We start from the raw sequence: 22,667 nt of genomic DNA on the forward strand, positions 1-22,667 counted from the left end.
TGAAGGCTTTCAAATAAGAAAAAAAACGGCGGCCATTTTTAAAGATAGCTGCCAAACTGACATTTGGCAAAGTGACCTGGAAGTCCATCAACCAATATTGGACACTTTAGACCCAAGGCTATACCAATTCATCAAATTGGTAATGAATATCTGCCTGTGACATGGACTTTTAAAATAATTGACACTTTGCCATTGTAAAATTAAATAGAGGCCTAAACGTCTCATCCATGTCACATAGTACAAGTATGGCCACAAAACGCTATTTTCAAGCCGACTCAAAGGTGATCTATCAAAAAAAATATAACAAAAAGAATTCATTTAGAAAAAAAAAACAATATGAATTTATAGTTAATTTGAAAAACGATCAAAACGTGATTAAGATATAGTACTTTATATGGAAAATGGACGCCGCCAAAAATACAGTAATTGCATATCGAAGATTAAAGGGTAATATTGGTGTTAGCCATTATCACATAATATGATAGAACTGTTTGAACACGTTCCAAATATAATTTTACCACATAGATCATTCTTACGATAAATGTGTAACGAAGATTTGAAAAAACGGAAGAGACGCAAAAAAATGGAAAACAAGAGTTATCCTTGATTGTCACTAAATAAGAGAAAACGCAAAAATATGAATACGTATAGAAAGAATAAAACAAGAAATGTGCGGCGCTTTTCTATTTTTCTCGTTTTCTCTTATCTAGTGACATTCAATCTTATTTTTTAAATTGTCAGATATCCTCCCAAAGCCTCGTAATAATATAACAACTTTTCGTCTTCAACAGAATTGTCGGTGAGATGAAATTAGATCTGTTGTCGCTCGTTACTTCAGTCAGTTATATAGAATGATCACTCTTCTTTTCCATTGTTTTGTGTCGCTTCCGTTATTTCAAATCTTCGTTGTGCATCTATCGTATCAATTTTCTCTGTGTTAAAATTATAGTTAAGATGTGTTTAACCAGTTCTATCATATAATTATGTGGTGGTTGACACCAATATTGTCCTTTAAGTCCCAAAGAGTTCGCTGTAACGTATAGCGATCAAATACACAAAGCGACGGGGTCATATTGATGTCCACATGCTCCAGATCTCTGATAGTAAATTTTGTTGGGTTATTGGTTTTTGTTTTTTGTTGGGGGGGGGGGGGGGGTGTAAAAAAAATTGGAATTTATGGCGTTACAGATCTCCCACTTAACTTATTACTTATACGCCTATTTTTAAGAGATGCTATAATTATATATGACTTGAACGAATTAGTTTATGAACGTGGGACTTAATTGATTGGTTATCAGGGTCAATATGGCAGAGCCAATGGTTACGGACTGCTTGATATGTAATAAGAAATGGTTATATTGTATATAAGTAGATAATCTACATCGGATATCTAAAACAATATAATAGAAACATGATGGTAAGAAGTTTTTTCTTATTAACTATTTTATACTTCCATTGATGGGTTCATGGTTGTCAAACGTGCAGCGAATAGACTCTCGTAGAGGCAGAGAAGAATCGTTTTTATTTTTATTTGGAGTTCTTTGTTTGTCTATACTATATGGGGTTTGAATTACATGCATTTTATTATAATACTGGACGGGAAATAATATGTCACATTTATTTAAACGGTTGTTTATCGGCCTATAAATAATACTAAACTTTCAAATTTAAATAGGTTGAAACTATGGAAGGAGTAGCAAAAGAAATTTGTGTTATGTATCTATTTTCACATCTATTGTTTTTTTATTTGTCCGAGTAATTTATATATCGGCTATATTCATCGGTTTTATTTATTTATTTATTTATTTTAAAATGTGGTATGATAAAATAGTGTTCTTAATAATGTTTTTGTATTGTTTCTTAGCTGTTGAGGTCACTAGCTGTTGTGCTCACATTTATGACTGAAATTCATTATTGTAAATCACAGACACAAGGTAAAACGATCTACGATCTCTTATTATGTTTCAAATTCCACTGATTAAAACGATTTTCCAAAACGATAAGTGAATTATTAGAGGGTGGGCTACATACCCTGAACACGAGATAGTATTAATGGTAAAGGCACACATTTTGTTCATGGTTGTCATTTTGTGATCTTGTATTTGGAATAAAGAAAGGAAAGCTGTTTGGTCCGGGCAAAGCCTTCTTTTAAATATTTCTTATGTTACAATTCGTGACGTTTTTCGTCATAATAAAGTTATCAATGCCCCCCGTGTATTTACCGTTAAATATCTGTATTTCAGCAAGCAGTGATGCCTATGACAAACAGGCCCATCAGTTATGTCAACATTCATGTGGCAACAGTAACATTCTGACAGATTTGTGTTTGTGTGATATTGAAATTCCTTGTACTGTAAGTGTTCTGTATAAATAATATCGGTTGTTCTATAAGTGTTCTATACAAATAATAAATATTAGTTGTTTAGTCCTGGATCTGACAATGGTTCTGTAGGAAAGTTTGAGTAGGGAGAATTTCTTTGAAGAAATGTTTAGTAGGTAACTTAGTCAGTATTTTGGACTTGGGTGGACACTCGCCATGTGGTAGGTTATTCCTATGACGTCATCAAAGATGGCCGCCGACGTTATTTCAATTTTATCCTACCCGCTATAGTTTTCTTTCAATATCTATGAAATAAAAGCCAGAATGAAGCTGTCTGTGTGAACTAAAGTGAAAAATATATTTATTAAACTTTTATTATTTTTTCACGAAAACTCAATACCCAATTTGTAAGTGACCTCACGAAAAAATCTCTAAAATGCAAAAAACAAAAACAAATAACACTTCAAAATTAATTACAATGGTATAAGAATAGGAAATTCGTTGACAGCATTCAAAAGTGATTTTTACAAGTTCAATCAGAATCTTTGACAGTCATACATTTACAAAATGAACAGAATGCTAACTCATTGGCTCTGCAAATACAGAACGGCTATGCATATATTAACCTACACAGACACAAGCACTAATAAAGTCATCGGGAAACTGTTATTCATTTCACAAGTTCTTGTGATTGCCACAACCATACTGGAAGCTAGACAACATAACAGGTAAAAATGATGAACCTGTGGCTAACGTCGGTCCTAATAATACCACTGGGGTGGGGGTTCGATGGTGTTCTCTTCGAATAGGCGCAAAATTTCCTTAGAAAAACTGACTGTAAATTGTGCTTTATAGAGTATATCTTGGTGTTTCTAGCTTCTGCGCATATCTGACTTGTGGCAACCTTAGCAATTTATCAAAAACGACGTAAATTCATGACTTCAAATTACCCAAGAACATTAACTAGTTTCGGGACCACTGAAACTACCATACTCCTGTTCAGCCAATCCCTAAAAAGGGAGGAGAAAGATAGGATGTTAAAATGTGTTGCAAATTTCTGCAGTACTTGATTACTTTAATCATCAGTACAAATACGCTATATGAAATAATAATTCGTTTATTATTTTACAGCTACAATAACGAAAGAAAAATATGTTTCCGTTTTATCCAAAAAGCAATTTGTTGTCATTTCATGCAAAAAGATATGATGTTAAATCGTGTATGCCTTAAATTATCATATAAATTAACACTTGGTTAAGTTGGTATATTGATACAGTATTTTACAGCAACAAGAACGTTTCCGTTTAATAGAAAATGCCAATAAACAATTTATTGTTAGTTTGAGGGGAAAGTATTACAGGTGGTAGATAATATTTACATGTTGTTTAAATGCATATTTTCATAAACTTATTATGCAGATAGATGTTTATATGGAAGGTCCACTTCGATATAAAATAATATCCTGTGTGAAATAGGCGTCCTGAATACAATACAACATTGGCGGTTTATGAAATTTTGCGGTCTAGTAGTTTATTCATTTGCCACCAAAGCTGGTTTGAATACTGTTTGATGCAAAGTGAACATATCCTTTTCTGCGTGCCCAGTTTACGACATTTTAGTATGTTTACGTTAATAACATGTCTTAAAATACTTCTATTATAAAGGTAACAATTATTATCGTTATACATATAAATATATATATATAGGTTTTATTATCGCTAGGTATATGTTTGCTAATTTCATTTTGAATTCGTGTGAGATTCCGCTCGGTGTATTTCTTCAGTCAGAAGATAGTCCTTCTTGTGGTAACTATGTATTGTGACATCACATCTTGCGGTAACTACTAGTATGCTTAACACCATTAATTAGTATAATAGTTCTTTATATAAAAAGACAAAACTTCTTTTTGAGTGTTATTCAAGTATTCTTATTGTTGTAGCATTGTAAATGTGCTAATTTTCTTATATTTTTTTTAACTTTTTCACGTTTTCGCTTAAAAATGTGGTATGTGTTTTTTTGAAAATAAATAAAAAAATTACCAAAAATATGCTCTTCAAATAAGTTCAAATAAACAGCTTCATATTTTTCTTATATTTTTGAACTTTTTCCACGTTTTCGCTTAAAAATGTGGTATGTGTTTTCTTGAAAATAAATAAAAAAATTACCAAAAATATGCTCTTCAAAGAAGTTCAAATAAACAGCTTCATTCTGGCCTTTATTTCATAGAAATTGACGGAAAACTAGAGTGGGTAGGATAAAATTGATATAAAGTCGGCGGCCATATTTGATGACGTCATTGTGGAATAACCTACCACGTGGTGAGTGTCCACCCAAGTTCAAAATACTTACTTCGGCACCCACTAAATATTCTTCAAAAAAAGTTCTCCCTACTCAAACTTTCCTACAGAACCATAATCAGATGCTGGATTAGTTCTGCAGGTGTTCTATAAAGATAATATTAGTTGTTCATTAAAATTTAGTGTTCTATATAAATAATATTAGTTGTAGTGTACGCGTTCTAAATAAATAATATTAGTTGTCCTGCAAGTGTTCTATATAAATAATATTACCTCTTCTTTAGTTGTTCTGTAAGTGTTCTATATAAATACAATTAGTTGTTCTGTAAGTGTTCTATATAAATAATATTACCGTAGTTTATCTTTGAATGCTATAATAAACCTCGCGTTTATAGCATAGGGGGAAATGGATGCAATCTTCATATGCTAGACCCGCACAAATAAAAATATATAACCTGGGTATAATTAGCTATGTGGGCATCTCCATCAAACAACATGCCGTACCAGATGTTTTAGAAGTAACTATAACGTAAAATGTTTGAATATAAGTTTGAATATCGATGAAGCCATTGCTAACATAATTTAGAAAAGATACCTGAAAAGTAATTAGTCCTTTAGCCCGATGATAAGCATATTATACTTCTTAATACACAATTACTTATAATTAATTCTACTGAAATTTTGGACTTGGGTTTCAGAAGTCTTGTGAACTAGGAACACATTGTAAAGTGATGCCAAATTCTGTAATACCGAGGACTATGTGCTGTCCGGATAGAAGTGGACGTGTGTTTGACTGTAAGTATATAGAACTTTTAACATGTACGCCATCGGAAACAATAAACACTTCATAAACTACATATTCCCGAAATAATTATACCGCTGAAGCACGTGTACCCCCCACTGTGTAGATATTCGGAGTTCATTGAAAACTGTATTATGCAGGCTTAAGAGCTAAATCTACATATTGATGCATTCGTGTTTCAAACAGTATATCAATTTTATTGAGACATTTATTCACATGCCATGCCCATAACCCAGAAAACTAAGATAGTGAGGTGCTTAGACAAAGTCTGTCATAGCTTCGTTAAACTTTAAAATGAACCTCAATCACAAAGACTGCCGATTGAATTTGAAGGGTTTAAAATCGATATTTCGGTTTTTACAGTGGAAATAGTACTTGAAAATCGAGACTTTGTTTCTTACAGCAGTATTTTTACTTTACAATCGAGACTATAGAGGTTATTTATTGTCAAAACTTTACACATTCATAATTTCGTTCAGAATCAAGTAATTTGACTGAAAATTTTAATATATTCATTTTTCATTATCGAATTTTCAACTATTGTTGTAAGAATTATAAGCTCTTAATTAAATCCTATATATTTTCAGATTGTCATCACACAGTGTTAAGATTATCTCACTATGGCTTTCCATATATAACAGTATATAAGTTTGATGATAGTACTGGACAATGTGTGAGTCGGGTGGTGAAAAGGCGGGACAACCTAATAGTAAATGGATATAAGTCGATCTATAGTTGCCAAGTGTGTTCTAAATTCAAAATGTGTGCAAAAAGTTCGAATAGCGGCCTGGGTTTTCAAGGTACAGAGAACAACCGATCTGTAATTAAACGAACTATACTTCTTCAGTGGTCTAACAAATCACCGGATCATCCTATGGGGAGAGTAACAGACCAGCGACAAATTAATGGGGTGCTTGAAATGGCAAAACTTCACCCATCTCCCTTCTACAGTAAATCGGCGCTGGTTCACTAACCAGGAAATCCGGGGTTGGCAGATAAAATTCCCGGTATTTTCCAACCTGATTTCCCATTGTCTAATCGTATAGATTGGACGAAAACCCGAGCTCCCGCGTTCTCTGTGGTGTGCACGTAAAAGAACCGATGACATATGGAATTCAATAGCTGTCCGGGCAAAGCTTTCCCTGACTGTATGGCGTATGCCCGTGTGCATTAGCCCTGGTTGGACATTAAATTCCGTTGCATTGTATTTCTAACTAAACTATACATTTATAATTACGAAAAGTTTATAAAATAAAATTTGATTATGTTTTATTATTGTCATATCATCATTTCATTGGAGCTGTAGCCTATGTTTATCGGCCATTAAATAATTGAATTAGTATAACACTGTTTTAATTCTTGGAGAAATTGAAATATAAATTGTTGTTGTTTTTCTTAGTGTTTAACGTCCGTTTCCAACGGATATCGCAAGTGATATCGCAGACAAGTTGTTCATTTTTATTATATTAGCGCCGGAGTCTTTTCTGTGGGAGGATACCGGAGTACCCGGACTAAATCAACTAGTTTGAGAAGGCGCCCCTATCTCCAAGGGGTGCTCACACTAGGGATCGAAATCACGACCACAAGCCAGAAGTGACCGGCCAGCTAAAGGTTAAAACGCGGCACTCTAGATTACTAGGCCATGCTACCTCCCCTTGAAATATCGAGAGGAAAAATTTCTTAAATAAATCCGAAATTTGCTTTTACTAAAGATATGAACTTTTCACTGAAATCCTCATTTATGAGATGGGTCTTCCCCCATAATCCACTACATGGCGTCTACCCGTCTTGTTGGTGCAGAAAAGAGAGCCTTTAAACTCTAGTTTATTTCATTCCATTTCATACGGACATTGCATATTTCATGGTGTTTTATACTTATACATAATGATTCAAGAACTGGATTCAAATATTTTTACCAGATAAAATATCAGGACATTTCGAATTACAGGAGAACAGGGCTCTTCCGGGTTGGTTTCACTCAAACACATTCTCAAAATACAACATGGCGTACATATATCTGTGATAGGCGCATATATAAATACATCTATCACTCACAACACGGATGCAAATTCACATGGACTGGTTTCACTCAAACGACACCCTCAAATTACAATGCAACGATCGATGCGTGAACATGTATGTGATCTGCATTTAATTGTAACATTATCATTCTTGTTTTCTCCGCGTGAGTCTTGTTAACACACAACCCGGATGCTGATTCGTCCGGTTTGGTCTCACTCAAACACACACACACACCCTTAATATACAATGTCGGAAATGATGCGAGAACTGCGTATATATAAATGCTTCATATATTGACCATGATCACATGTTGTGAGTCCTGTAACGATATTGTTGAGATTCATAGAACTTTTCACTTTTCTCGGACTTTAGTACTGTAAGTTCTGTTTGGGTTTGTTTCATTTTCAATGCGTACAGGTATTATCTTTAATGACATCTAGAAGTACGGTTAAATGTTCACAATAAAACACACTACAAGAGAGATAGAGAGAGGGAGAGAGAGAGAGAGAGAGAGAGTAACATCCTCTCGACACAAAGTAGCTGAACCCTGTACTAACTTATCTCAACTGTATATGAATAACTATTTAGCAGTAGGAGCAAACTGGAGTATGTGCTACAAAATGTCGTTATTAAAGGACAATATTGGTGCCAGTCATTATTACATATGTGATAGAGCTGGTTAAACACATTCCAAATATAATTTTAACACAGAGATCTTTGCTACGATAGATGAGTAATACAGGTTTCCTGAATCGGAACTGACTGATGTGACGAGTGATAACAAATACACGGCCGAATTTCTGCTCACTAATAATTCCTTGGAAGACCAAAAGTTGTTATATGGGACTGTAAGAGGATACCTGACAATTCAATAAAGTAATTGAATGTCATTAGATAAGAGAACACGAGAAAAATAGAAATAGTCCGTTCATTCCCTTGTTTATATTAATTCTATACCTTATAAAAACATGGTAATGCACTGACTTTTTCTGTTTTTTTCTTTCGTGTTCTCGTATCTAGTGGCAGTCAATTCTTTTTATGAATTGTCACATATCCTGTCGCATTCTCACACAGCAACTTTTGGTCTTGGAAGGAATTATTAGTGAGCAGAAATTCGCCCATTTATCTGTTATTACTCGTCACTTCAGTCAGTTATATAGAGGGATGACTCGTGTTTTCCTTTGGCGTTCGTCACTTCAGATTCAGGAAACCTGTATTACTCAGCTATCTGTGTTAAAATTATATTTGGAACGTATTTAATTAGTTCTATCATATATGTGATAATGACTGACAGCAATATTGCCCTTTAAACAGCAGAGTAGTAGTTATATCCATATATACCAAGTGACGTGTTTTATTGTGTAGATATACAGGTACTTAGATGTAGATATAATATACAGGTGTATACATTATAAACCTTTATGTAAACAGAGATGAATGACACATAATTCATCACACTAAAGATTGTCAACTGTGAATTGAAGTACCGACCGTTGTTGGTGAGTATGTAGATATTTATGATTACATATATATTGACGCCCATAAGACAGTTTAACAACATTTGAGAGACTACTTGAGTTAAAACATATTGAATATGTAAAAGATGACGTACATACCGAAATTCAAAATGTAACAGGTTATAAATATTTGAGTACATTGGTTGTATTTAGACGAAATTTAACCGGCCCGCTAGTTCCATTTTTCAAAATCTAAAAGTTTTTTGGGGTTTTTTTTAAATATTCTCGATACACTTTTCCTTGAACATTAATATTATATAGAATAATGCATTATGTTTTAATGTTGTGGTATCCCCTTGGCAGTGGTGCAGAACGGGAAGCCTGACAAGGACAGATGTCTAGTCGTTCGAAGGGACGAAAAACCGAGGTCCCGTGTACAGATTGGCATGCACAAAAAGAACTCCTGACATTTGGAATGAGTAGGCTGTAGCACCGCTGTCTTGACAAATTCCCATCATAGCACTCTGTTTAAGATAAAACATTTCATTGCTTTATTATTCGGTTTAATTCATATTCATAGCATTAAGCATAACGTCCGCTTTCATCGGGTCTGATATCGCACACAATCCTTTCTATGATGCCGAACACCTTATTATAGCCCTCTCCTTGGTAGGCCCGTCTTCGCTGAAACAGTAGAACGTTAAACCCGATTTCATTTCATTTCTAAACATCAAACATATATAAACTATGTAATAGGTAGAACGTATAGATTGATATTTATGATGTTCGAGTGCGTTAACTCAACTGGTGTGTCAATACATTATAAAGGCTCTTGCGCAAGATCTTTATAACGTCAAAATACCGATCCCACGTACTCTATCACGGCACGTTCTTTTTTATGAAATCATCACTTGATCACCATCTTAAATAGATATACGATTGAAGGAGCGAGAAATCGACGCACGCATATAATAGTGGGATATGAAAGTATATAAACTGATTTACATTCAATCGTTTCTGTTTTTACCGACTTTCTAATAAGTTATATTCGGCGAAATACGCGAAGAGTCCAAATTCACTGGCAGTCTTTGGCGTCTGTTTTTTCAGTCTACACAGGTATGTGGGATATGTTTATAGCTTCGTTCATCGAGTCGCTTCATTACAAATGGTGCAAGAAATCATTTTAGAATGTTCATTTTGTCTTAAATATATCAGAAGCTCATCTTTTCACGTTAAAGGGGCATTATAGGAGATTAGATAAAGAGTTGGCAGTTTTCGCTTTCATAGTTAAAAATAGATAATGTGAATAGAATATGCTGACAATTTCAGTCCAATTGCTCCACCCTGAACCGAGATATTCGCTTTTCAATTTTAGGCTAGTCTCGATCATGATTATTAAAGTCGGTACGATATAAAACAAAGTCTCGATTATCTATTTTTACTTTTAATTATTTTCATAAAATGTATTCCAATCCGAGATGATTATGGTCTAGATAAGTTAATTAATATCTAATTAATAATTTAGATAACATTTCAGACCTAAAGAAAGACCTGCAATAGGCAGATTGAGCTCTAGCATAATGTACGTTTAAGATAACGACATGTTGATTTAAATTGACCAATAAGTCGTGTTTGCAATGTCCTGTTTTAACTTTATTATAACAAAGGGAGAAGATGACCCGCCCTCTCTTCTCACGACAGAGAATTTATAAGTGTGCTTTAAGAAACTTTTGGAATCCGGGGACCTTTTTATTTTGTGTTTTTAACAATTTTCAAGTGTAAATAATTTAATTAAATCAACCTGTCCATAATATCGTATTCATTGTACTGGACGTTAAATCTGTAATAAACAACAACAACAACGTGTTTGCAATGTCGAAGAAAGTGGACGATATTAAGTTAGCGACTTGCATCCTTTAACAAAATGTATACACCATTATTTGAAATAATGGTAAGTCAATCTGTACAGATAATACTTTTATGAAATCACCACGTTATCGTCATATTCAATATATAATGTACGATTAGAAAAATGCCGTACCACTCTTTAATTAAAGTAACGGTAGGCCAATATCAAAGGATTACATCTGTGTTTAATTTATACGTATTACAAAATACCATCCGAATATACCACGCTTGTGCCAAAACGCACGAGGGCACATTAAAGGTCGTTTACCATGTATCTGATTTCTATGTTTCCACAGAGTTTCCGCTAGTTACATGGAAACGATCCCATTACATTTGCATTAGCTTGATTTTTTGCTTGCGAAAACTCTCGCTGAAACACTGCGAAAACAAGGAAACCTGGCCCAAAACTGAAGTTTGAAATAAGCAGCATGAAAATGAAATCACCATAAATCTCATAAAGATGTTGATGCTTGTTACCTGCTTGCTTGGCCTACGTATAACACCCCCTGGAGGGGGGGGGGTCGACACAGGCACGCGTTCTCGTATCGCCGATGCCTGTTAATTTAAAGCCATTGTACTGGAGTGGCGGGGGCAGTACACTAGGTCTGTAATTCTATCGTGACATGTCGGGAGTTGGATCAGACTCGACCCGACGTCTCTCTCTCTCTCTCTCTCTCTCTGGGGGGGTTGGATGGCTGAATGGTTAGCGTGCGCGCGCTGTATCATAAAGTCTGTCATTGAGTCGACTGGCGTGGTTTCGAATCCCCGGTTGTACGTGACAAGGAGTAGGGTCGCCTGTCCAACCTCGTGGGTTTTCTCCGGGTCCTCCGGTTTCCTCCCACTGCTAAAGACCCCTATGCGCAAGAGAATTATTGAAATAAAATTAAACCATATGTTAGTCCCGAAATGACCTAGTTGTGTCGAGTGGACGTTAAACCCCATTCTCTCTCTCTCTCTCTCTCTCTCTCTCTCTCTTGTGGGCTGGATAAACTAAAGTAACAACATTAGTAGTCATATATATCCAGTTCACCCTAAATACGAAATCTTCAAAACATTGTACACGTGTAATCATTATGACAAGCCGGGGAGGTAGTCGATAGATTATTTTTAGGTCTGTATATACGTTTGCGCTTTCATTCCCGCTCTGCGAAGCTCTAAATCATAACATTGCTAGTTGTTCTTGTTTATTCATCATGATAAAAACCTGTTCCATTTTAATGTCCATTTCAGTGAATATCTATAGTGTTTAGCTGTATCTTGTTTTAAAATAGGTCAATATAGATAAAGGTAGACCTATTAATGGGGTCTATTGAAGCGTTGTTACCATGGCGGTTATGACAAAGCCGCCATCGGAAATATGTCAAAACACATAACAGAGAGTCTGGGTTTTCAACTGAATGGAGACTTTGTCGATTTAATTTTAAAAAAAATAAGAAACACTAATTGAAATAACGCTCATACCTTGTACCAATTTAATATATGAATTCGAGTTTCCGATCCTTTCCAGAACGAAATCAACGGACAACAAAATGTTTTACCTGGGAGATTAGATAATCTCATCTTTTTTTAATCAATGTTTGTTCAATATAAACTCATCTTGACCTGCATTAAGGTGGCCTTAATAATTAGATCTAGTCTTATAATTATGTGTTCAGTATCATAGAAAGGTTTGATTGCGATATCACCAGGATGAAAGTGTGCGTTATGATATGAATATGAATTAAACATATAAAGCAATGAAATGTTTTTCCTTAAACAGAATGTCGATATTTAACTTATGTCAAATATATCTTTATCAAATAACGAATATAAATGATAGACAGATGGGTTATCTTGAACATAACCTCTCTTAGATTATGGATTAGCCCTTCATCATGAGAAGCCATACTAATACCCAATAAATTATCGGAAATGTCGCGACATGTCTTCATTAGCCCAGTCGGAGCAAAACAGTGAGATGTTAAATCCCGTTTCATTTAATTTCATAGCGTCTACGATTCATGGCTGATCAGAGTTTGACTACGATATCAAATATATAAACATGTACCATCTTGGAATTATAACGCCATATCATCAATCGAAATCCGTCAACCGATGCACACAGTTGTCACAGGAACATGCTGATCACTTAAAATGGCGGAGCCTTAGTCTCTCTCGTGGAGCATTGCCCCATACAAGATGAGTAGCGCTTGAGACCAAGTTCCTGATCCAAAAATAGAAGATGAAATGGCTATGAAGCAATGACCAAAGACGTAGTGCACTGCCTGGGACAAAGGCCGAAATATTATACTCTCGACATGTAGTTTCGCAGCAAACGATGCGATATTGGCTTTCTTACGACAAAGATTATGTCGTATGCAAAGGACGCTGAATGTTGTGAAATTTTCAATCAGTCTATTTTTTTTTTTATAAATTCTGAACACAACTGAACGAAGTTATTCAAAATTTCCCAAACTATGATCAGCAGTTGTAAGTAAACGTCCAACCTCGTGGGTTTTCTCCGGGTCTTTCGGTTTCCTCCCACTGCTAAAGACCCCTACGCGCACGCGAATTATTGAAATAAAATTAAACCATGTGTTAGTCCCTAAATGACCTAGTTTGTGTCGAGTGGATGTTAAACCCCATCTCTCTCTCTCTCTCTCTCTCTCTCTCTCTCTCTCTCTGTAAGTAAACGTCCAACCGGTTTATTATACAGGTAAAGGCATTGGATAGGAAAGCTTGCATGACTTTCTCTTCACGCTATGAGTTAGGAGTTTAATTTAATCAAATGTTGGTACCGTCTCCAATCTAAAAGTTCAAATAAACATAAACAAAATCGCAGATACCTCGGTTACACGTTTGTTTGGGCTTTGAAAAAATAATAATTTGTTATAAATGTAAACCGATCTAGCGGAAATTAGGATTTTTGAAAATTTAAGAAAGGAGTATTTAATGGGTCTACTACATGTATTTCTTTTCACAAGGAAGTTGATTTTGAGGAAAATATAATGGGCATGGTAATTGTTTTATTTGATAATCAAATTTCCAAGTTATATTTTAATTTTAGTATGTGTACAGAACTGACACAAAAAACATTGGATAATAGATTAGAAGAAAAGATGTCATACAAGCCAACTATATACATAATGGGTCCCCGACCTGGACTGAAGGAAAGTATCAAGGCAATTGATGACTCCTTAGATGTTGTATTTATTAAAACTGATTGGAGTAAGTTAGAAAGATTTTCATTGATATGTGTTATGGTGGAATAAATGGTTCCTCGGTATGTTAAATGGCACGATCCTGATACCGAAAATTAATCCACTACAAAGTATAGTCTAAACCAATGTTTCCCAACCAAGCCAAAAGTGTTTGGGGTCCGCGAATTCAAAGGGGTTGTTGGACTCCGTGACAAAAAAGACAGCCAATAAGAAGAATTCAGTATGAAATTGTTGGGATCGAACAATGATTTCAGTAACTGCACTAATAGCGATCATCTTTCTATTGGTTCGTGTAGAACGTACGTTTTGATACAGCTGCCTTTAAAATGGCCCATGTCAAAGTTTATCAAAAAAATAAGATACGAAAAGTGGCGCTACGCGCCCACTACCCTAACGCCATAAATATCGGATCATCTGTGTGGATGTAAGAATTCGCTAGACATTTGTGAAATGTCCAAAAGAGATAAGACCTACTGGTCTTAAAACGAACAGCACTGCATTTCTTATTATTATTTAATTCTGATTTTTCTATAGGAGAAGCACCAAATTTTACTGATGTGGATGTTGAGAAAATAGAAATTGTTGTGAGCAGTCATCACTCATTTGGAGCCATCTATGAACATTGTCCAAACTTGCGCTGGTTCCATTCTTTAACGGCAGGAAATGAACGAATGTTTCGATATATTGGAACAATGGATGTAAGTAAATTCTAGATTAAATTAACGCACCATGAGCTCATAGCAGAGACCCACTTTTTATTTGTTTGTTATAGTTACGATCAGTTCGTTCTTCCTTATTAAGCAATAGTACTTTCAGTAACTTATTTGTTAAAACTAAATTTGCCCGTTTTTGCTACGAATAAATCCGCAACGAGGAAAACATAAATCAAACTGGTCGGCACATCTTTTCTGTGTTTTCATTAAGGGTACGAATATGATATACTTTAAATTGTCTTTGGTATTTCGGAATGGGATATTGTCCAGTTAGTGCAATGGCAGAATGGGGAATACATGTGTTCAGGGGGGGGGGGGGGAAGAAGACCCTCAAAAATTATTTATTTTTAAAGGACCTAAGTCCGTAAGTCAAAATCCTCCAAAATCTTCGACATCGAAAACACGAATTATTGGTCAATTTAAATCAACATTGATGATGTAAACTTACCGGGAAAAGATGAGCTTCTGATATCCGATATTTAAGATAAAATAATTTTTTTAACATTGGTACACGACTCGTGTACCATAATGCGCTTCAGCCCCAGTTGTATTGAGAGACTCGAGGGACACATTGCACCAAATCAAATGGAGTTATGTAGACTAGAATAACTAGACGCTAGAAATTTGCACTCGATTGAGATTGCTGACTTATTTCGCCGAACATAACTGATTTGAAATTGGAGTAAAAACGGAAACCATTAAATGTAAATCAGTTTATATACATTCATATTACAGTATTATATGCGTTGCGACCCACTTTTGTCAATTTCTAGGTCCCAAATGATAGCGATTTAGCTCCTTTAAGACAATTCTAGTGCTATAGAAATGCTTTCAATTGGGTCCATCGCGCATTATTGAGGGAACTGTTCTCGACCTACTCTTTTTTGATTTTTTTTTTCAAAAGGTAAAACCGGAATGTTTTTACACGAGAAGTTGTGCAGTTGTTAGCGAATTCGTTTCTCAATACGTCATCACACAAATATTAGCTCATGAGAAATGTATGTTTCAACTTTACCAAAATCATAAAGATAAACGATGGACGAGGTATGTATACATATATTAACTAATTGTTTGATTGCTGTACCAAGTTCTCCCACTGCTGAAGACGATACGCGCAAGCGAATTAATGAAATAAAATTGAACCACGTTATCCCAAAATTGACTTGGTTTGTGTTAAACCCCATTTTTTTTAACGGAGTCGTTAACGTAACTGCAATTATGTACATGGGACGTCGGTTTTACATCCCACCCGAACGACTAGACGATGGTCATTACTATGCCCCCGTTTGAAACATCTAGAGGTACTAATGAGCGAATCCCTTTCTGACTGAGTCACCGTGGTGGCTTCCTAGAGTGGAAGGGAAGCCGTATTTAAAATTACCTAGATTATCTATTTCTTTAATCGCATAGTTAATTGTAATCCACAAACCTGTACAGTCCTCTTTAATCAAAGCGGGTTGCTGGTTCGTTAAATAAGTAGCTAGGATGCTATAATAACTTTTCTCAAATATTTCAGAACAAATTTGTCCTCTCGATGTACGTCTGATGTTACAGTCTGTATATTAGGACTAGGGAGCATCGGAATGAAAGGTGGGGTTTTTTGCCGATTATAATTATGATACATGTTTTAGTGTACCTTATGTGTTAATGTGGTCGTACGATTTCGTCTACACTATCGGTCTGTCCACACTTTCTTTACACGTACAGACTCAAGTGTCTTGACTAATTTTCATGACAAGTGTCAGAAATAGTCAGTAACTGGGTAACTTGTCAGAACGATACTCTACAGGGTGAGATAACACACGCTAGCAACGTCAATGTTCACCCGACACTATCAGCTTCAATGTCCGTCCGACACTAGCAGCTTCAATGTTCAGCTTCAATGTCCGTCCGACACTAACAGCTTCAATGTTCGTCCGACACTAGCAGCTGCCGTTTGCCACTATCCGACAATAGTAGATTTGATGTTCCTTTGACACTAGCATCTTCTTTGTTCATACGCCCTAGCAGTTTCTTCGTCTTTCGTCTGACAATAGCAGCTTCGTTAGCTGCAATGTAAGAATTATTATATATTTTTTTTGTCACTTTAATTTTTTTAAAAACAGTATATCGATCTTTTTATAGATATCACCCCCACCTCCCCCCCATCCCCACCCCAAGTTGACACGGGACATAAATTCCTAATTTATTACAGTAGCTTTGCACAATGTATTATTACTGCGAAATCACACCCGGTGGAAGCGGACGTTCAGCCCTACATACAAAAGATCGAATTATACTAATTTTATAATGCTTTCTTTCTGTTAAACTAAAACAAGCTTATAGAACCAACACAACCGCGATTAATAGTCGCACGATTCCATGTCCATGTCTATAAAATGCTCAGCCATGCAATATGCAAATAAGAACAATATGAAAAACTCAAACTAACGGGTCGGCATTGATAACGACAGCTGTCGCTATATTATACTCCTTTAAAATTCATGTGCTTGTATGAAATTAAAGCGTCCAAAATTATCTGTTTCAGCGGCTAAATTATGTAAAACATTTGATATGAAAGTTAGTGGTATTACGAATGCCCCTGTGAAAAAAGAAGATCGAGATATCTCTGTTGATCATTATGGGTCAGTATATTATATATTGTACACTTTTCAAATACTTTACAGCACTGATGTGTCATTACCTTGCAATTACCCAGTACAATTCCCTTTAATAAATTATTATATTTATGTTCGAGATCTTTAACCCATTTCTGTGCACATAATTGTGCTAGAAGCGTACGAAGATCCAATAATATTGATGGATGGGGGGGGGGCACTTTTGTTTCTTATAATTAACAAGCATTCTGAGAGTGATGTAGAAGCCATACATACTCCCTGTCGTATTTTAACCGTTTAAATTACTTAGAATAAGACGTCTGCTCGCTAACCTTGAATCCCGTGTTCGATCCTTGTGTTACTTGAAAAAGCTCATCTGGATTTCCTGGCGTGGTTCCCCCTTGTCATTGGTGCAGGGCTGAGGGCCTTGCAAGGGGGAACGTATAGTCGTTCGGATGGAACGAAAAAACGGAGGTCCCGTAAACACATTGGTGTGAACGTAAAATAACTCTTTGCAGTTGGAATTCAATATTAGAGTAGGCCGTCGCGTCGCTGTCCGGGCAAAAGTTACCTCATGGCATACTGTATGGTATATGTCCGTCGTCATTAGCCCAGTAGGAGGTTAAACCCCATTTCATTTCATTTTAAATTCCGTAAAGATGTCAACCCGTATGTTGCATTTCTCGGACAATATCTATTTTTACGGCTTAATCCATACTCAAAATATACTCAAAATATTTTACCCAACACAGATAGGTGGTCCTGTCTTGTTTATGCAAAAGATGTCGAATTCTGTTAAATTTATAATCGGTCTATGAATTCTAAGCAGAACGGAACGAAATTATTCAAAATCCCTCAAAATATGATCAGCGGTTGTATGTAAAAATCCAATCGGTTTATTATACAGATAAGGGCATTGAAAAAGAAAGCTTGCATAACTTTCTCTTTGCGCGATATAAATTTTGATTACCATCTTCAATCTTAAAGTTAAAATAGACATAAACAAAATCGCAGACACCCCGGATACACATTTGTTTGTGTTTAAAAATGTGAACAGATCTTGAGGAAACTATGATTATTGAATTTTTAAGAAAGCGGTATTTCAATGATCTACATGTATTGTATTTTTATTTCACAAGGAAGTCGGTTTTGAGGATAATACATTGAGCTTGGTAATTGTTTTATTTGATAAAAGGAAATGATTAATAACAAATGACAGTTGTCAGTCTATTGAAGAATACAATATAATTCTTTATCTTGATATTTTGCGCAAGTTTGGCTGTAAACAATTTAGGTCAAGTATGAAAGCTTATAATAGACAAGAGAAGCCTAATCGAAGCGTCACTCAGTAATAATAAGCAGTAATTGTGTTCCATAGAATTGTGACATTATATTCCAGTTCAATTACTAAATTCCATTGAACCAATTTATAATAAACGTGATTGTCGATTTTAATTTATAATAATTCCATTTCATTCTTTAATAATGTAATGGTGTGACTATTTAAAATACAGATTGGATAAAAATATTTAACTATCTAATTCAATTCTGCTTCACAACACTCCAATGCTTTTTATTAATAGATTATTGGAGGATTTAGAAGATTTATTATCTACATGTGATTATATAGTTAATCTGTTACCATCTACTAATCTTACAGTTGGTTTATTAAACGGTCACGTCTTATCTGCTTGCAAAAAGGTTGGTATACACTTTTAAACGATTGGACGCTGGCTCGCTAGCCTGGAGGTCGGGTGTTCGATCCCTGCATTGGTCGAGAAAGTTCATCCAGATTTTCCGGCGTGGTTTCCCCTTGTCAGTAATGCAGGACGGAGGACCTGACAATGACAGCTGTCTAGTCCTTCGGATAAGACGAAAAACCGAGGTCCCGTGTATACATTGGAATGCACGTAAAAGATCCCTTGGCAGTTGGAATTCGATATAAGAGTAGGGGATAGTGCCGCTGCCCGGGCAAAATTTCTCTCATAGCACACTGTATGGCGTGTGCTCGTCTTCATTAGCCGAGTATAGGAGCAGAACAGTAGGACGTTAAACCTCATTTCATTTCATTTCATTTAAACGGTTACAGTCATCCTAATGTGGGTTGTACCATTCACCATTCCGGATGGGGTTGGTGGTATTACTATCAAATTTGCATAGTTACTAGCATTGGATACCTATCAGTATCTCAGACCAACCGCATTTTCATTGTTAAGGATACGGATTTTACATTTTGGCGCACTTAAAATATTTTCGCAAAGATGGTAGGTGGATTTGACTTGCTTTGTTCCTTTTTCGTATTTATGGTCCTTATGTTGGCAATACATAAAATGGTTTTGAAAATTTGAAATTGTTTCAATTTGAGATAAAGAGTGAAATATGAAATAAAGGCCACAATTTTTTAACTAACCCTTTAATACGGTTGCTTATCTGAAAATGATTTATGTTAGTTACGGAGTGTAAATTTTATATAACTATTTTTAAAACACTTTGAAGGGTACAGAGTAAGATATTTTGTTTGAACAATTGTTGTATTCAAGTCAAATAATCATACATCAGCATTAAATATTTGACTTTATTTATACTTTGATTCCTTTGACAATTGATTTATGAACTTTCCGTGATAGATGGAAGGAGCGAATTCGATTGGATCCCAGGGGCCATTAAACATATTTAAATTTTGATTATCACCTGAAACATATTTGTCTTTTTCTGATATCAAATATATTAACACCCATCAATAAAGCCAAAATATTTGGAATCGTTACATTATCACTCCTGTTGATATATTCATATCTAAAACTGTAGCAGTAGTTAATTGTTGTTCTAATGTACAGTATCATATATTATAGTATAAAATATAAAAATAACACCGATTTGCTTCACATGTTTCAATATAATTTATTGCTATAGAAACAAGTGTTTATATGTAAAACATCCAAAATGTATATATTTCATTCATGTAGAAACCAGTGTTTATGTATATAGAAAATATTTTATTCCAATAGAAACAGGTGTTATATCAAACGTGGGCTATATATTTCAATATATATGGAGATCATTGTTTATATATAAAACGTATATATTTTGTTCCTATACAGAAACCAGTATTATATAAAACGTATATATTTTATTCCTACAGAAACCAGTGTTTATCAATGTTGGTAGAGGTGACATAATCAATGATCAAGATATCATCCACGCTTTAAGGTAAAAACAAAACCAACCAAATGTTCAGATAGGAATCATTTTATAGGGGTTAACAAACAACGATGATCTCGTTATATATGTCCGGTATATTGTGATAATGCCTTTTCCTGGCGCTCAATTGCAGGGCCGTCATTTAAGAATAAAAGTAAACATTGGAATTATTCGAACAATATTGTGGCAAATCTTCTAAATTACCGTCTCTATATTAACTGTTTAATGTAAATAGTATAGACTGAGTGCATGACGGATTGTCGTGGGAAGAAAGAGGTATAGTTGTTCGGAAAGAACGAAAACCCGGGGTCCTGTGTATGCTATTGGTATGACGTTGAAGATCCAATGATAGTTGGAAATAGAAATAAGGAAAGAGCGTAGCGCCACTGTCCATGTAAAAAGTCCCCGATTTGTCATTCTCCTAGTTAGTGGTGCAGAAAACCCATTTTATTTTATTTTCAGCATGCATAGATTTGAAATTTTAACCGTCACAATTGAAACAATACGTGATGTTAAAAACGCTTCAATTTATTTTTCTTCCAGAATACAGAATCAGTATGTAAGCTAGTCTTCTTTAAAGACATCTATACAAATATCTGTGACTGTTGTTTGTTTGTTTGTTTGTCTGTCTGTTCAGGGTTACGCTTGGGCTGTCCCGAGGCAGAAATTTGGTGTATAGAGATTGCTTGGACAGGAAGTAACATAGGACTAGTGGCGGTGGACTATCACTTCCGGGTTCGGAGTTATGCTACTTCCGGTTCATGGTGATACCGATGATACGCCGGTTCAACCGCTAGTTTATTATAAAGAGATACATTTATAAATTTTTGTTTTTTAGGGCTAATTGGATATCAAAAGCCATTCTAGACGTTTCAAAAATAGAACCAATTCCAGAAAATAGTATTTTATGGAATGAACCCAATGTTTTTATTACTCCACATGTAGCTTTTGGTCCAGGAACATCTTCATCCGCATATTTAAAGGTATGGCTAAACCCCTGATTAGTGGTGCAGGATGGAGGGTCTGGCAAGGACAGCAATCTAGTCATTCTGATGGTACGAAAACCGATGTCCTGTGTACACATTGGCGTGCACGTAAAAGATCCCCTGGCAGCTGGAATTCGATATAAGAGTAGGCCGTAGCGCCAGTGTCTTGGCAAATTTCCCTCATAGCACTCTTTATAGAGCGCATGCTCCCGTCTTCATTAGCCCGGTCGGAGCAGAACAATAGGAAGTTAAACCCCATTTCATTTTTATTTCCACTATTTCCATTGATCACCGATCCGGTAGTATTGATAACACATTCTATGTATGTACATAGAAAAAGATGGTTTATTTCATTTAATATTATTCAAATTGTCTTTGGCATGCTCATGACACGACTAATGGTCGGATAATAGGACAGGTGTATTCTATATACTGCATTCTATATAGATAATCAGATTGTTAATCTTTGTTTTTAGTTTCCGTTTATTTTGTTGCAGCAAGCAGAAGAATATTTAATAAATTATAAAAGATACATAAACAACCAAGAACTGAATAATACAGTACCCTGGAGTAGAGGATATTAAAATTGTGTGATAATAAAAAGACGGGGAACGAGAAAACACTAACAAACAATCACATATCAAAGTTATATACATACTCGGAGAGAAAGAAACACAATTTATATAGAAACTGAAAAACATGTATCGAAAACTTCTGTGATAAATGTTTATTTAGTTGACTGAAAAATAAATGTGGGAAACAAGGTTTTAGCTTCGAATCCGAGACATTCTATGGTCTACTGCGATCCCAATCCCAGCGTAAATATAACTGTATTGCTCCAAGAATAATTGGGGTTTTGGGATATTCGATACTAAATTTGACGCTTCTCTTTCTACGGTTGTTTTTCAATATGCGATAAACCGCTCAAATAAAATTACGAAAATGTGGCTGTCAGGCGAACAGGGGTTCGATCCGTGTATAATACCCTAAAGATACATTATGTAAGATTTGATGAAGAGCTGACTAGATAATGAAAAGGGAATATGTTTAAAAATTTCAGTAAAATTACTCGAATTCTGAGCGGAGTTATCGTCGATTGCAGACCAGTGTAGCCACGATTATCCCAACTGAAATTAAATCATTATCTGCCAATCGTAACAGGAA

The 22,667-nt window shown here is 35.2% G+C and overlaps 1 protein-coding gene and 1 long non-coding RNA gene across 4 annotated transcripts; both read left to right on the forward strand.

The window, feature by feature from the left end:
• Positions 1-1,264: 1,264 nt before the first annotated feature.
• LOC126822006 (uncharacterized) lies at positions 1,265-6,714 on the forward strand. Its single transcript, XR_007680601.2, has 5 exons — positions 1,265-1,417; positions 1,865-1,934; positions 2,244-2,353; positions 5,316-5,412; positions 6,007-6,714. It is a non-coding gene; the product is annotated as an uncharacterized LOC126822006 (long non-coding RNA).
• Positions 6,715-7,711: 997 nt separating this feature from the next.
• On the forward strand, positions 7,712-22,281 carry LOC126822001 (glyoxylate/hydroxypyruvate reductase A). Of its 3 annotated transcripts, none has more exons than XM_056101522.1 (11): positions 7,712-7,817; positions 8,807-8,940; positions 13,853-14,013; positions 14,541-14,704; positions 15,624-15,763; positions 16,236-16,309; positions 17,247-17,343; positions 18,900-19,017; positions 20,459-20,526; positions 21,356-21,500; positions 22,001-22,281. In XM_056101522.1, exons 3-11 carry the CDS (start codon positions 13,854-13,856, stop codon positions 22,085-22,087), a joined length of 1,053 nt encoding a protein of 350 aa, XP_055957497.1. In that variant the 5' UTR covers positions 7,712-7,817; positions 8,807-8,940; position 13,853; the 3' UTR covers positions 22,088-22,281. The 3 variants fall into 3 exon arrangements, with proteins under 3 accessions (XP_055957497.1, XP_050406673.1, XP_055957498.1); XM_056101523.1 differs by having other exon boundaries at positions 7,761-7,817; positions 8,842-8,940; XM_050550716.2 differs by lacking the exon at positions 8,807-8,940 and having other exon boundaries at positions 7,752-7,817.
• The last annotated feature ends 386 nt before the right edge of the window (positions 22,282-22,667 follow it).

This window comes from Patella vulgata, chromosome 5 (assembly GCF_932274485.2).
Source record: "Patella vulgata chromosome 5, xgPatVulg1.2, whole genome shotgun sequence".
NCBI classification, from domain to species: domain Eukaryota; kingdom Metazoa; phylum Mollusca; class Gastropoda; family Patellidae; genus Patella; species Patella vulgata.

What these genes read in the sequence shown, in the direction of transcription:
- LOC126822001 (XM_056101522.1), top strand. Translation starts at nt 13,854, where the DNA reads ATGTGTACAGAACTGACACAAAAAACATTGGATAATAGATTAGAAGAA. An exon ending in ATTTATTAAAACTGATTGGA is followed by an intron (nt 14,014 to 14,540) that starts GTAAGTTAGAAA and finishes ATTTTTCTATAG; the next exon opens with GAGAAGCACCAAATTTTACT. An exon ending in GATATATTGGAACAATGGAT is followed by an intron (nt 14,705 to 15,623) that starts GTAAGTAAATTC and finishes TTTTTTCAAAAG; the next exon opens with GTAAAACCGGAATGTTTTTA.